The 16,020-nt window shown below is 43.6% G+C and overlaps 3 protein-coding genes across 5 annotated transcripts in view; all 3 read left to right on the top strand.

Annotated features, from left to right (window-relative positions):
• LOC142963236 (protocadherin gamma-A2-like) overlaps nt 1-16,020 on the top strand; it is a 54,599-nt gene that overhangs the window by 31,335 nt on the left and 7,244 nt on the right. For 2 of the 3 annotated variants that reach the window (XM_076103967.1, XM_076103966.1), the window contains exons 1-2: nt 8,167-10,837; nt 15,722-15,780. In XM_076103967.1, coding sequence (XP_075960082.1) covers nt 8,372-10,837; nt 15,722-15,780 — 2,525 coding nt within the window. In that variant the 5' untranslated portion in view covers nt 8,167-8,371. Of the gene's footprint in view, nt 1-8,166; nt 10,838-15,721; nt 15,781-16,020 lie in introns of those variants that run through there. The other variant, XM_076103968.1, reaches the window with a different exon arrangement.
• On the top strand, nt 1,018-3,495 carry LOC142962872 (protocadherin gamma-C5-like). Its single transcript, XM_076103554.1, has one exon. It carries the CDS (start codon nt 1,018-1,020, stop codon nt 3,493-3,495), a length of 2,478 nt encoding a protein of 825 aa, XP_075959669.1.
• On the top strand, nt 4,502-6,994 carry LOC142962871 (protocadherin gamma-C5-like). The gene has a single exon (XM_076103553.1). It carries the CDS (start codon nt 4,502-4,504, stop codon nt 6,992-6,994), a length of 2,493 nt encoding a protein of 830 aa, XP_075959668.1.

Here is a 16,020-nt window from a genome sequence, read left to right as displayed (position 1 = left end):
AGTGTTTTCAGTCATTATTATCCTCAATGAGATTTGATCCTTATATGGGCAGGCTTATCATTTTTTAATTCTGCATTTCAAATTGATTCATAAATAAAAATAAAAAGTTTGTAATAATATTGAAAGTCGTTAAAATCTGACAACATACACATTCTAAATTTGTATTTCTTGTTGCAATGTGTGTTGCCCTCGCAACAGAATGGCAATAAAAATATTTATAAACAGCGCTGCCCATGCCCAAATGAAAAAACTTCTATCTTGGGTGTTTTGAGAATAGGTTTTATTTAAGATGTAGATATTGTGAAAGCGGATTTTTTTAAGTGACAAAGTATTGAAGCAAATCAATTAATTCAATAATGACTATGGCCATATTTAAATCAAGTGCGAACTTTTCAACGTTTCTAATCATCAAAATGTATTATTTTTGAAAGCACTGCGCATATATTCGCATTAATAATCAGACGTTAATTTCACCTTTTAAAGAAAATGTTTAGCCTCTTGTGATTTGAATTTCGTGAGATATCTTAGATTTAAGTGTTTCAGTCAAATCATGATTAGTTGGAAATTAAGTGTACCTTGGATTGGGGGTTTTGGAATTAAATCCTTTAATTTCTCATCAACTGAGTTTTTTTATTTTGTATAAAGACAATTACCAGTTGAAACTGACACGCACTAATGTTAACTTTGTCAAAATGCATTGAGACCTTGAAGGGGTGCAGTAGCTTTATACCAGAGTTAGGTCTTTGTGATTGGATAGCAGGGATGGTTGCCGTGAACCAATAGCATACAGGACTGTACAAAGAGATCTACTCCTTCCCCCATTCAGTCACACCACGGTAACCCTCACAGTGAGCTGGAGAGAAGATGCGCTCAACAAAGGCGTCCGGAATATATCTTTTGTAAACAATTATTTAAGGATTTATTTATGTTGGAGTGTCCATTCTGACGATGGATTTGAATGTTTGGTTGTGTTGACGAATACCTCGACGGAAAATACCGTATTTTAACGGACCAGGGATGACAAAGAGAATTGGATACCGAGACTGGAGATGGCTTGCGCTTTGGTGGCATCATTTCTTTCTCTTGTGGAGTACAATAGACGGACAGACTCGATACAGCATCCCGGAGGAACTGAAACAGGGCTCTGTGGTAGGAAATCTAGCCAAAGATCTTGGTTTGGGACTATCAGACATTTATGACCGTAAACTGCATCTCTCCTCTGAGGCTGGCGAGCAGTATTTCAGCGTGGACCCAGGGAAGGGTGAGCTGGTGGTGAATGACAGAATAGACAGAGAGGCTTTATGCGGACAAAGCGCAAACTGTTTGTTGCCTTTGAAGGTTGTAACAGAGAATCCGCTACAGCTACATCGCATAGAAGTGGAAATAAGAGATATAAATGACAATTCTCCAATATTTTTAACAGAGGAGCGATCTTTAAAGATAGCAGAATCTACTGCCATGGGCATACGCTTTCCTTTAGAAACAGCACAGGATCTGGACGTTGGTAGTAATTCGGTAAAATCTTACACTCTAAGCAAAGATGAGTGTTTTGCTTTAAGGATTAAAGAGTTGTCTGGGAATCGAAAGGTTCCGGAACTAGTACTAGAGAAATCCCTTGATAGAGAGAAACAAAGTGTCCATCATTTATTACTGACAGCTTTAGACGGAGGCAATCCTGTCAAAACTGGAACCACAAAAATCACAGTGACTGTCCTCGACAACAACGACAATGTCCCTGTTTTCAAAAGGCCATTGTATAATGTAACTGTACATGAAAATAATGTCGCTGGTTCTGTACTTGTAAAAGTTGAAGCAACTGACGCAGACGAGGGTGTTAATGGTGAGATTGAATACGTATTTGCAGAGCATACACCACAGAAATTGTTGTCCATTTTTCATTTACATCCGGGTACCGGTGAGATTTCCTTAGTACGGCCATTAGATTATGAGAGCAGTCCAATGCATGAAATAGATATCACTGCAAAAGATAAAGGCATCCCTGAGATGGAGGGCCACTGTCGTGTGCAAGTAATGGTAGTAGACATTAATGATAACGTCCCGGAAATAATTCTCACTTCAAACCCAAACCCTGTGCGCGAGGATGCACCAAGAGGCACAGTTGTAGCCTTAATCAGTGCACGAGACCACGACTCTGGTAATAACGGCAAAGTAACGTTGAAACTCGCAAAGGGTTCTCCATTCAGTTTGAAACCATCATTTTCTAATAATTACGCACTGGTTACCAGTGCGTTATTAGACCGAGATCATTTATCAGAGTATAATATTGAGATAACAGCCACTGATTCAGGCTCTCCTCCTCTATCCAGTAAGAAAATGATACCTGTCAGCATCACTGATGTGAATGACAACCCCCCTATATTCACTCAACCGTCCTATAATGTGTATTTAAAAGAGAATGGGGTACCAGGCTCTATACTGTACTCAGTGTCAGCATCTGACCTGGACTTTGGTGAAAACGCCAAAATCTCTTACTCTATACTGGACTCTAAAGTGCAGGACGTTTCTGTCTCATCTTATGTTTACATTAACTCAGATAACGGCAGCATCTACAGCATGCACTCGTTTGACTATGAGAAACTGAAGGTGTTTCAGATTCAGGTTCAGGCAAAGGATCAGGGCTCTCCGTCTCTCAGCAGCAACGCCACTGTCCATGTTTTTATCCTGGACCAGAACGACAACGCCCCCGCTGTTATTTACCCCTCCTCCGCTGCCCTGGGCTCCCTCTCTCATCAGAGGATGTCCCGCTCCGCTAAAGCGGGTCACCTGGTTACTAAAGTGACGGCCGTGGACGCTGACTCGGGCCATAACGCCTGGATCTCCTACAAACTGGCGGAGGCCACAGACATGTCTCTGTTCACTGTCAATCTGTACACAGGGGAGGTGAGGACTAAACGCGCTGTGTCCGAGCAGGACGACTCCTCTCAGAGGCTGCTTATAGAGATCAAGGACGACGGGGAACCGGTCCAGTCCGCCACCGTCACGGTGTCCATCCTGCTGGAGGACGGCCTCCATGAGCCCATCTTAGACCTCCGACAGAAAGTGACCGAGCCCATCAAGAAAACTGGGAGAATCACTCTTTATTTGATTCTCTCTCTGGCCTCGGTGTCCGTGCTGTCTCTGGTGACTTTTCTCATCTTAGCGGTTAAATGCATGAGGAACAGCAGAAGCAGCGGTAGTTGCTGCATGACACGGACCGACTGTGATAATTACAAGAACCCCAAAAGAAACCTGCAGATTCAGCTCAACACTGACGGACCTATAAAGTACGTGGAGGTCCTGGGAGGAGACATGCTGTCTCAGAGTCAGTCCTTCAGGTCCTGTATGTCTCCAATGTCTCCAATGTCAGAGTACAGTGATTTCACTTTGATTAAACCCAGCAGCACCACTGACTTTAATGAGGTGATCAGTGTTCTGGATGCGTCTTTACCCGACAGCACCTGGACCTTTGAGAGCCAGCAGGTGAGCAGAGAGTAAAAGAAACAATGATATTATTCAGTTTTGTAAGACTATTATTGACGCTGCATGTCACAGCAAAGAAAGCACAACTTTTGTTTTCGCTATGAAAAGTTATGAAAACAAGCTATTTCAGTTGATCTTTAGAATTTGGGATATTTGTATTCTTAGTCGATGTATTTTAAAATGTAAGCAACAAATTGAATTGCAAACTAAAATGTGTAATTTGTGTAGTTAACTTCGACAGCATTTGTGGCACAGCAGCTGTTGTCATTTGACCTGAAGAGTGAGTTGGATGTTGAATAGCTTTTCGAGCTGAGCGTTTCAGCACCACGTGGATGGACAGCGACTCCAACACATGAGGCGTACGGAGAGCACAGTAATAGACTGTTCATGATGGCTTCTGGGTAACGATAAAAATGCTTCACCGTTTAACTAACAAACATAACAACTTTTTCTCTCTCAGTACATTTCCTGGACGTATTTACTTACAACAACGCTGATGATTGCATTTAGAAGTCAAAGCCAAATACATATATTAGGTCTCATCAAATCAACTGTAAACTGTTGATATATAACTTTGATATACAACTTTTGATTTTAATATATGTTTTTGGTTTAATATTTCTATAAGTCATAGAAATGTGAATGACATCTCCCGGTTGTGTGTCGCTTTCTATTTCATGACAGAGCAAAGGGGTTGGTGTGTCTTTAACGAGGCTGCTCAGTTTCCCTCTCATTGGATGTGAGAGATGGACGCTGTGCACCAATAGCATTCTGAACTGTACAAAGAGATCTACTCCCTCCCCCATGCAGCTTCAGCACCAAATCACAATGCTCGGGGTTGGAGGAGAGGAGGCAAATCGTTCATATTGCCTCCTCGTAGTTTATGGTCGTATATAAATGTAATCTTTGACCATGAACAAGCGTCTTTTTATTGGAATATGTCCCGCTCTCGGAATATGGATTTTGACTTTATGTTCGTTGTTCTTGTGGATTGGAAATGATGCATTTCACTGAATCGGGGATGACAAAGAGAATGGGATACCGAGACTGGAGATGGCAGGCGCTTTGGTGGCATCATTTCTTTCTCTTGTGGACTACAATAAGCGGACAGACTCGTTACAGCATCCCAGAGGAACTGAAACAGGGCTCTGTGGTAGGAAATCTAGCCAAAGATCTGGTTTTGGGACTATCAGACATTTTTGAACGTAAACTGCGTGTCGCTTCTGAGGCTGATAAACCGTATTTCACTGTTGATGCGAGTAAGGGCGAGCTGGTGGTGAATGACAGGATAGACAGAGAGACTTTATGTGGACAAAGCGCCAGCTGTGTTCTACCTCTGCAAGTAGTTATAGAGGACCCGCTACAGTTACACCGAATTGAAGTTGAAATAAGAGATATTAATGACAATTCTCCGAGTTTCCTTTCAAATGAATTATCTTTAAAATTAGCCGAATCAGCAGCAGTTGGCACGCGCTTTCCTTTGGAGAGCGCAACGGACCCCGACGTTGGAAGCAATTCCTTGAAATCATATACTCTTAGTAAAAATGAGTGTTGTTCTCTTAAAATAAAAGAAATTGAGGGAGGTAAGGCCGTTCCGGAACTTGTTTTAGAAAAGCCTTTAGATCGAGAGAAAAAAGCCATTCACAAAATATTACTGACAGCATTAGACGGTGGGAATCCACCAAGATCCGGAACCTCACAGATAACCATAAGCGTGCTAGACATAAATGATAACTTCCCGGTGTTTGAAAAAAACGTTTACAAAGTAATCCTGGGTGAAACAAGTGTAAAGGGAACTATTGTTATAAAGACCAAAGCAACAGATGCAGATGAAGGTTTAAATGGTGAAATTGAATTCTCATTTGGCTCTCGGACACCAGATTCTTTATTGTCAATTTTCGATATTAACCCTTTAACAGGTGAAATTACTCTTAAAGGGGAGTTAGACTATGAAACCACCAAGTCATATGACATTGATGTAACTGCAAAAGACAAAGGCAGCCCTGAAATGGAGGGCCACTGTCGCGTGCAGATTGATATCACTGATTTCAATGACAATGTTCCGGAAATAGTTTTTACTTCTCAGCCAAAGCCTGTACGCGAAGACGCACCAAGTGGAACCGTAGTTGCTTTGATCAGTGCGCGAGACCTTGATTCCGATGCAAATGGTAAAGTGACGTTGCAAGTCACAAAAGGCTCTCCTTTCACTCTGAAACCATCGTTCTCTAATAATTACGCACTGGTTACCAGTGGCCCTTTAGACCGAGAGAGGTTCTCAGAGTATAATATTGAGATAACAGCCACTGATTCAGGCTCTCCTGCTCTATCCAGTAATAAAATAATACCTGTCAGCATTACTGATGTGAATGACAACGCACCTGTATTCACCCAGCCCTCCTATAATGTGTATTTAAAAGAGAATGGGGTACCAGGCTCTATACTGTACTCAGTATCAGCATCTGACCTGGACTTTGGTGAAAACGCCAAAGTCTCTTACTCTATACTGGACTCTAAAGTGCAGGACGTTTCTGTCTCATCTTATGTTTACATTAACTCAGATAACGGCAGCATCTACAGCATGCACTCGTTTGACTATGAGAAACTGAAGGTGTTTCAGATTCAGGTTCAGGCAAAGGATCAGGGCTCTCCGTCTCTCAGCAGCAACGCCACTGTCCATGTTTTTATCCTGGACCAGAACGACAACGCCCCCGCTGTTATTTACCCCTCCTCCGCTGCCCTGGGCTCCCTCTCTCATCAGAGGATGTCCCGCTCCACTAAAGCGGGTCACCTGGTTACTAAAGTGACGGCCGTGGACGCTGACTCGGGCCATAACGCCTGGATCTCCTACAAACTGGCGGAGGCCACAGACATGTCTCTGTTCACTGTCAATCTGTACACAGGGGAGGTGAGGACTAAACGCGCTGTGTCCGAGCAGGAAGACTCCTCTCAGAGGCTGCTTATAGAGATCAAAGACGACGGGGAACCGGTCCAGTCCGCCACCGTCACGGTGTCCATCCTGCTGGAGGACGGCCTCCATGAGCCCATCTTAGACCTCCGACAGAAAGTGACCGAGCCCATCAAGAAAACTGGGAGAATCACTCTTTATTTGATTCTCTCTCTGGCCTCGGTGTCCGTGCTGTCTCTGGTGACTTTTCTCATCTTAGCGGTTAAATGCATGAGGAACAGCAGAAGCAGCGGTAGTTGCTGCATGACACGGACCGACTGTGATAATTACAAGAACCCCAAAAGAAACTTGCAGATTCAGCTCAACACTGATGGACCTATAAAGTACGTGGAGGTCCTGGGAGGAGACATGTTGTCTCAAAGTCAGTCCTTCAGGTCCTGTATGTCTCCAATGTCTCCAATGTCAGAGTACAGTGATTTCACTTTGATTAAACCCAGCAGCACCACTGACTTTAATGAGGTGATCAGTGTTCTGGATGCGTCTTTACCCGACAGCACCTGGACCTTTGAGAGCCAGCAGGTGAGCAGAAAACTAGCAGTCGTTGTGTGATAAGTGTATTTACAAATATGGCTGAACAGAATTCACAAAACGCCAATTGTATGCATCTCTTTGCGTATCTGTGTCCATTAAATGTGTGTTGTGTTTCTCTGTAATGGAAATCAAATCACACAATTTTGGTATAAAGTTACTGTAGAGTACATTCATAACCTTTGGTCAACACCAGGGTTGCGATTCCAGCTCAAAAACTACGTGACAGAGCACTTTTTTTCCGTACACGATCATGTTTTATCACTTTTGTAAATGAAGCTATCGGTTTAGATTGTATTTTAATATTAAGGCTGTGTAATATAATATTGCGTACATCACATGTTTAAGAAAAAGTAATACTTCTGTAGAAAAAACGTTTTTTGTGATCTTTTATTTCGATGAATGATTATAAACCTAATACAAAACATCAACTTAATATTGCATTGCCTTATGTGAAAACAATGTTTTCATTTTCAATTTAAATGTTCAGGTTAAACTAGTTTGTGTGCTATATATATCTCTTTCGCTAACTTTCTGTGGTCCATTTTTAGAAACTACACTCTGTTGCAACATTGCAACAATGATACTTTATTATTGATATGTCTACCCAAACAAATCATTGCCCTCTGATTTAGGCTACATGGCCTGTATCTTTAAATTGTCCTCTTCGTGGCATTTTATAGCTTGTTTTTTATTTATTTTTATTTGTACGTATAATGAAGCCCATTTTTAACTTCACATCTTCCCGTCTGATTTACGTGAGAGGGGACAGACAGTTTAGAAACTATGCCCCCCTGCGGATACAAATAGCATTGCTATAAATAACAGCAGCTTGACACACATGCTGTGTTTTGATAATGAGGAGCTCTCTCTGAATTTTTAAACGATATAACAATAACATAATTATATCATCTATTCTCCATATGTTTTTCTTGGATTAGGGAAAATCAGTCATGGCATATTCCTCTGTTGTTCCGTTGGCATTGTCTTCTCAAACTTTTACAATGAGAATTAAGTTGATACTTGCCTGCCAGTGGAAGTGGAGTCACTGGAAAGTTTTCACTCTGTGTGTGTGTGAGCTGTGTGACAGAGCTGGTCCAGCCCTGCCCTCCAATGGGTGGAAGGCCTCTGTGGCCTCTCCCCGCCCATGTGTGTGGAGTGAGGGAGAGACAGAGCAGGGAGTTTCAGCGAGGGCAAAATATACTTTGATTTTCGTCCTCGTTTTTTTCTTAAAATACGGCCGAAATGATCACATCAAAACTTCCCATCGCTCTATTTTTAAAAAGGAAATGTTTATCATCAAGCCTGGCCGCCTCGTTTTAACATTACTATGGCTACGTTACGGTGAAAGAAGAAGTTAAAAACTTTCCAATTCTCCGATCCTCGGAGCGCAGCACAATGGACTCCAAACAGAGGAAGCGCTCCGGAGGAGGGAGGCTGTGGAGGCTTTGCTTTTATCTAGCTTGCCTCCCCTGTGCCTCGGCTCAGCTCAGCTATTCCGTATCGGAGGAACTAAGCCCGGGCTCTGTCGTTGGGAATATCGCTAAAGATTTGGGTCTTACTGCTCAGGGGATTGTTCAGAGGAGATTGCGGGTGGTCTCGGAATCCACAACGCAGTATTTTGAGGTAAAGCAGGCGACCGGCGATTTGGTCATCAAGCAAAAAATTGACAGGGAACAATTGTGCGAACTAAGTTCAGCTTGTTCACTACATCTTCAACTACTTCTGGAGGAACCTTTAGACATTCATCGCGTTGTGGTGGACATTGTGGATGTGAATGACAATGCGCCGCAGTTTTCAACCAGCAACATTTCTCTGGAGATATCAGAGGCGGCCGCTCCAGGCACAAAGTTCCGTTTGGAGAGCGCACACGACCCAGACGTGGGTACCAACTCGTTACGCACTTACCATCTCGCAGCGAATGACTTTTTTATTTTGAATGTGGAAACTAAAAGTGACGGCAATAAGTTTCCAGAGCTACTGGTGGATAAACCTTTGGACAGGGAGACGCAGGCCTCGTTTCGCCTTTTGCTCACTGCTGTAGATGGGGGTCAGCCGGTGAAATCTGGCTCAACACTTATGCTCATTAAAATTCTGGATGTAAATGACAATGCGCCCGTCTTTGACGAGCCGGTAAAGAAAGTTAGGCTTTTAGAAAATGTTGCACGGGGCACTTTAGTTACGAAATTGAACGCGACTGACGCGGATTCGGGTAACAACGGAGAAATATCTTTCCTTTTTAGTAAGTACACACCGGAACGCGTTCTCAACCTTTTCAGTGTGGATTCTAAAAGCGGGGAGATCCGTGTGAAGGGCGATGTGGATTACGAGAAAGCCACTGCATACCACATCACAGTGCAGGCCAGAGATGGTGGTTCCCCCGCTATGGAGGGATCGTGTAACGTCATAGTGGACATCATTGATGTGAATGACAACGCACCAGAGGTGACACTGACAAAAGTGACCAGTCCTATCAGAGAGGACTCGGCACCAGAGACAGTGATAGCGCTCATAAGTGCACGAGACCTGGACTCTGCTGTAAATGGGGAGGTTACATTAACTGTCCAACCAGGTTTACCATTTAAACTTAATTCAGCTTTTGGCATGCATTACAGCCTCACCACTGCTGGAAACCTGGACCGTGAGACTGTCCCAGAGTACACAGTGGTCATCAAGGCCACTGATGCCGGTTCCCCTCCCCTTTCATCACAAACCACCTTTGTGGTGAAGCTCTCTGATGTAAATGACAATGCTCCCACCTTCTCTCAGCCTTCATACTCTGTGGACATCCCAGAGAACAATGCTCCCAGTGCCCCCATTGCTGCTGTTTCAGCCACTGACCCAGACCTTGGTGACAATGCTCGCATCTCCTACTCTATCTTTCCCAGCATGGTCCAGGGCTCACCCATCTCTTCTTATGTCTACATTAACCCAGAGAGTGGCCACATCCACAGCATGCGCTCTCTGGATCATGAACAACTTAAAGCTTTCCGTATTGAGGTGCAGGCCCGGGATGCTGGGGTGCCTCAAAGGACAGCCAACGTCACGGTGCATGTATTTGTGGTGGATGTGAATGACAATGTGCCAGTGGTTGTACACCCCTCCTACCAAAAAGACAAAGGATTACAGTTCACTGTGCCCCCATCTGTGGGCCCAGGGCACCTCGTAAATAAACTTGTAGGGGTGGATGCAGACAGTGGGCACAATGCATGGTTGTTCTACTCAATTGCCTCTGGACCAAATGCTGGCATGTTCCGCATTGGGGCACACACCGGTGAGCTCCGCACAGCCCGCAAGTGGGCAGAGGATGAAGAGGGCTCAACTTATGACATCATGGTCATCATTCAGGACAATGGTGACCCGCCGAAGTCCAGTTCTGTGAACATTACAGTAACTGTGGATGAGAAGGGCACGACCAACGATGCTCCAGCAAGACCTCGTCACACACCTTTCTACCACCGCACTGGGATGTCGGACATCACTTTGTACCTCATCATCTCTATAGCCTGCGTATCAGCTGTGTCCTTTATTACTTTTGTCATCATTATGGTACGTTGCCTAAGGCACCGTGACCCAGGGCTCGGAGAGTCGGACTGCTGCTGCTGCTACGGGCGTCACAGGACCAGCCGCTACCATCAGAGGCCAAGCAAGGACCTGCATCTGCAGCTCAATACCGATGGACCCATACGCTATATGGAGGTTGTGGGTGGCTCCCAGGACCCACACACACGCACCTACAGGCCCTGTTACTCCACCTTATCCAGCCGGAGTGACTTTGTATTTATGAAGACACCCATGCTGAGTCAAAACAACACGCTCAACATGACACTCAGCAGGAAGCACCTTATGAACTCAGCCAATGAGGTGAGGGATTAGAGCAAGCATGGCATTGGCGGGATATGCCAATGTGGGATAAGACCAATTCAGGTGTTTCAGTATCTATGGGTTTAAGAAATGCCTTAAGTATTTCAAGAAATGTTGTTCACATGCAGTGTTGATATTGTAATAGTATATATGTATACAACGCATGGGTTAAAACCACAGTTTTGTCGCTTTAACTCTTGACAGTAGAGTCCTAACCTTGATTCCCTATGTCACGAAGCTCTGCAGTATTTTGAAACCTCATTTGTTTTATCAGGAGGATCTATCTATCTCTCTCTCTCTCTACAAACACACACAAGGTGAATCAGCTTCGTTGTCCTACTAGACCGGTTTGGGCAGAGTAAAGAACATCAGAATATTTAATCTCACCTGAGGCTAGGAAATGTGGTTACTATATCTGCCTTCCAGTAACTAAACAACAGAGAGGAACTGTTCTTTATGGATAGAAAGTTACAGATAAAGTCAGGCAGAAAGACAGTAGTTGGAGAGGAAATGTCAAAGGAGGTGGAAACCTAAGTGCTCCTAACAGATGGAGAGGAGGAGACAGACAGATGAAAATATCCTGCAGTGTTGGCTCAGTGTGGCTGGGAGACAGAGGGGAACAGGATGACAGAGGGAGAGATGGGGGTGAAGGAGAGGGAAAAGGCCAAGGAAAGAAAATGGTCAGAGGGATGGGGTGGGGGAGTCAAAGAATAAAGCAGTAGCTGAAAAACAGGAATGCATGGGGTCAGTGGCTTGACCCCTGACTTCCTGTTGTCCTCTGAACTTTTGGTGATTGGTTCCAGGACTCTGCAGCACATGAGTGAGGATTTTGTTCACTGTGTAAATTCTGCACATACATTTTTACTTTTCATTTTTACATCCTTGATCAGCAATTACTTTTTTCCATCTGTTCAGAGTGGGGTGTGAAGCAAAGCTATAACCAGATAATAATCACATGCATACGACACAGACTCAATTCAGAGTTCATCCTTAACCATGTCATGTGTAATGTAGAGTTTGTTTGAAGATCATTATTGTTGCTGTGGTGTTTTTGGACAACAGAATCTTTACCCCTCTGGTTTCTCATGAATCTTTATTACACAGACACTCTTTCTGTGCCGAATTAGGTTGTTCCTGAGGTCAGCAGGATACCATCTGTCTCCTTGCTCTTGTGACACGTGTCGATGCAGACAACAGAGGAAAAGAGAGAGAGAGAGGGCTAGAGAAAGGAAGGATGGCTCTTTACGCACGTGTGCCATGGCGACAGACGGCGCAGGCTATAATGGCTTTAGAGCTGCAGCCATCACTGTGGGTGTTTATATGCTTGCCTGTGAGATTGTGTGTAGAAAAAGTCAGGCACGAAGAGCCTCCAGTCGTGTGTAATTTTAGCAGGACCCTGGGGCTTTAGTACCCAATTGTCAGTAACTTCCCACTGCCCTTCTCTGTATGCTCTATTCATCAGCAGTGTGCTGTTTTGGTATACTCTATTTAACCATGTGCTAACATAGAAAGTTTGGGGGGATAATTATAATGACAGTTTTTCCTAGGAACATTAGTAAATAAATGAAAAGGTTTATTTTCTCCCAGTTGGCCTGCAGCATATACATCTTTGATTAAAAGAGAAAGATTCCCTTGATTAACTAACTGAGTGGACGTAGGAACATGCCATGTAATCCTGATGTCATGAGTTTAACTGACCAACTAAGTTGCATCTTCACCCCTCTCTATACGAGCACATTTATAGACTTAAAGCAGGATCTGAATAGTCCCATGACCATGTTCAGTCTTTGAGCCTGTGGGAGTTTACAAGAGTTGGCACGTGCACCGAGTTAGGGCGACTGTGTGTTTTGTAAATATATTTTTATATGGATGACGAAGCTGCACATGCGACAAACTGGCTCATGCGGTTCAGAAAAATTGTCCTCAAGGGCTTTGTGAGTTGAGCCATGATGTTTGTTTGAATCAAGCAGCACACATTGTGCTTTTCTCTTGTCACAGTGCTTCGTCTTTCTCTGGTAATGAAATAACAACGTAATGAATCCAGCATTTTAGTGGTAACACATTCTATGTTTCTAGATATCTTTAGGTTTCTAGTGGCATAATCATTGCCTTTGTGCTGAAGGTTATTACATAGTGACTGGTGTGGTGTGTATGTCTAAGCACGTTATCAGAGCCACAGAACAGACATGATAACCTCTATTCAGATGGAGCAGCAAGTTCCTGTAACATCACTATAATGTGTGCATGTGATAGGAAACTGAATCTTCCCCAAAGAGTACCAGATGGACCTGTATGTGTGAAGGGAGTTTCTGCATAAACTGTATTTTTTCAACCGTCAGAGGGAGAGAAAGGGATGAGCTTTTTTTTGCACCCTGATAAACCTATGCATATCATGATAGAGAAGTGGTTAAGCAGTAAACCAGATGTTTTAGCTCATATTTATTCAAACATGCTGGATGAAGTCCAGATAGGCCCATGAGCTGATCAGTCCAGTTTATACCCCCTGTTAAATCCTGTGCTCACATAATCACACATATTGAATATCCATCTCATCTCTTAATATGATAGTTCTTCAACTGTTATATGATGTGTTGTGGTAGCTAAGGAACTCTGTCAGGCTGTAATGCACCTGGAGAGCCCTCAAAGCTCTTTGGTTCGATTTAAAGATGTAAGTGAAGCAGACTGACAGTGTATAAAGCTTCCAGGCTGGTATGAAAGTCTTTCAATTGGATGAGAAGCCGAGCCCACAGAGCTGTAATCCCTTCGTCTCTCTCCATTGACCTAGTGTATTTGACATCCTCTCTCTATCGCCTGCCTTTTAAATTGAACTTGCACTCTTTTTTTTTTTCATGTCTTCATCTCATTTGAAATAATCAACTCACTTCAGAGAATATGAAACAACAAAAACAAGCACATCTAAAGATGTTCAGATAACTGGAACTAAAGTCAATTATATTTTGATCCCTGCATGTCATTAAGCTTGGCTTTAAATCTGTTTTCCCTGGCAACTGTTGTTGTCTAAACAGCCCAAGAACCCAGCAACTCTGAACAGTTTGTGGTTCGGCTGAGTGGAAGTTTAACTTTCTTCTTGAGCAGATATGCATTATTATGGATACGATATGTAGATGTAGCCAAGTTGACCATAATGACGCATGCAGGATACAGTACTGTTTATCTTCAGTAATCAGTGGGGCCAAATATTCCACATGCTTGTATGGGATTAGACCTTGGAAATGACAAGCGTGTCTGTGATAGTTTGTGTGGTGAGAGCGAGTCACACGGCTGGAATGATGGGCCTCTCTGTGGATGTTTGCCTCCACTCAGTGCTGAGATTTTTTACTCTATGCCAAAGCTCAGACAGACTTGCATGCCCAGGCACATAGACACATCTTTGAGGCCTCTTTTAAACTCGAAACATCAACCAGGCTCTGCTCTGAAGGGAGGACAAGAGTTCAAATATGCCCTCCTCTTCTCATCTTCATCCACTATGGTTTTATGTTGCAATAACGACAGCTTGTGAATTCTGGCATTACAGTTTGTTATGAGGAAGATATCTAAGCACACTCTTCTTCATCTGACGTTTTCCTGAGTGTTTCAGACTCGCACTATTGTCACTCAACACTACATGGATCATAACCAGGATTGTTCCATAGTTGGATTATTGAACAAAAAACGATTGCCATACAACTCGCTTACCACATTATCATTCCCACTCGCCCTCACTATTATTGGTGTCCTTCGTAGGTCTTTAGTAGACCAGACAATATACCACAGGTTCTTCTTTCTCTCCCCTATTTAAGTAGCTGTTGAGTTCTATTTCACTTTTTTTTAACAATTTGTGTTCCCTTGTCTGTTCTTTTTGTGCATTCAATAAGTCACCATTCACTGGTGCATTTCTTCCTTGTTTACCTGTATGCTAATAGATGCTCCAGTCTCAACTGTTCCTTTTGTGTAGGTATTTACTCTTTTAGCTTCCTCTCCTGCTCTCTTGCTTCTTTCCATCATTCCCTCGGGTAGCACATCTCTTTTAATAATGCAGCACATCATCCTGCTGGCCTCTCTCTCCCGGGAGCTCTTGTGTCGATTAGGCGGCAGAATGTGGAGCCAAGCCAAGGTCTATTCACCGCATCACTGCACAACAAGAGAGCCTGAGAGAGAGAGGGGAAGAGCTAGAGAGATGAAAAAGACATGGTGGTATGGCCAGCGAGGTAGAAATGGACAAGAGTGCAATGGGCTTGAAGACATTAATAGAGAGAAACAGGGACACATAAAGAAGAGAGAGGCTTTTATCGCTGCTGAGCCACCATCGTTGCCTTATCTCCAGGGCGTTTTGGTATCAAAATAACTCAGTGTTACCTTCCAAGGACTCTCTCTGCCCTCTGCGTCTATTAAAAAGATTGTTATGAGAGCCCTGCAGTTACTCAAGCTCACCAATCTGTCCCCAAAAAGTCTTGTTGGGGTGTTGTGTTTTGCCTGCATTTCTTCACTTATGATTCTTGACCCTGATTCATCTTGCGGTCATTTGATCCTTTAGTTCTCTTTTTGATAATATCTGCCTTTTGTTTTTGTCGAGCCCCATTTTGTAAGTGGGGCCCCAGTTTGTGTCTTTGTTTTGTTAGTGTGTGTGTTTGTTTGTGAGTGTCCTTGCAGCATTCTATGCTCCACAGCTTTTGGAACAACATCCTGAGCATACATATATTTGTTTCCATCTGTAACCCTTTGTTTAGCCTCACTGAAAAACTGAACAGGTTTTCTAAATCACAGACAGACACACAGACGTACACCATCGCACACAGATGTGTCAGCCACACACATCTCAGAAACGCCTTGCTGTTGTTGCAATGAAACATACAACTCATGTTGCAAATTCTGTTCTCTTTACAGCAAAAGCCCCCCAACAATGACTGGCGCTTCACTCAGGGACCGAGACCTGGACCCAGTGGGTGAGTAAACTGAGGCACACACGCATACACACAGTGATAAAATGGCCAGTAATGTTGTTGTGCTGCACCAGGCAAGCTTATCGTTAAGACGGAGGGAGTGATGGAGGATGAGGAATAAAAAGGAGGGGGATGGCAGTGAGCGCTGTAACCATAAGAACTCGCTGCCTGCAGAGTGCTGATTGTAAAGGGTTGATGACATCAAAGTCACAATGCAACCATCTGAATCAGACTTTGAATTAC

This window comes from Anarhichas minor, unplaced genomic scaffold (assembly GCF_050575085.1).
Source record: "Anarhichas minor isolate MPS153535 unplaced genomic scaffold, ASM5057508v1 ptg000028l, whole genome shotgun sequence".
Taxonomy (NCBI): domain Eukaryota; kingdom Metazoa; phylum Chordata; class Actinopteri; order Perciformes; family Anarhichadidae; genus Anarhichas; species Anarhichas minor.
This window is presented reverse-complemented; position numbering and strand designations above follow the sequence as displayed.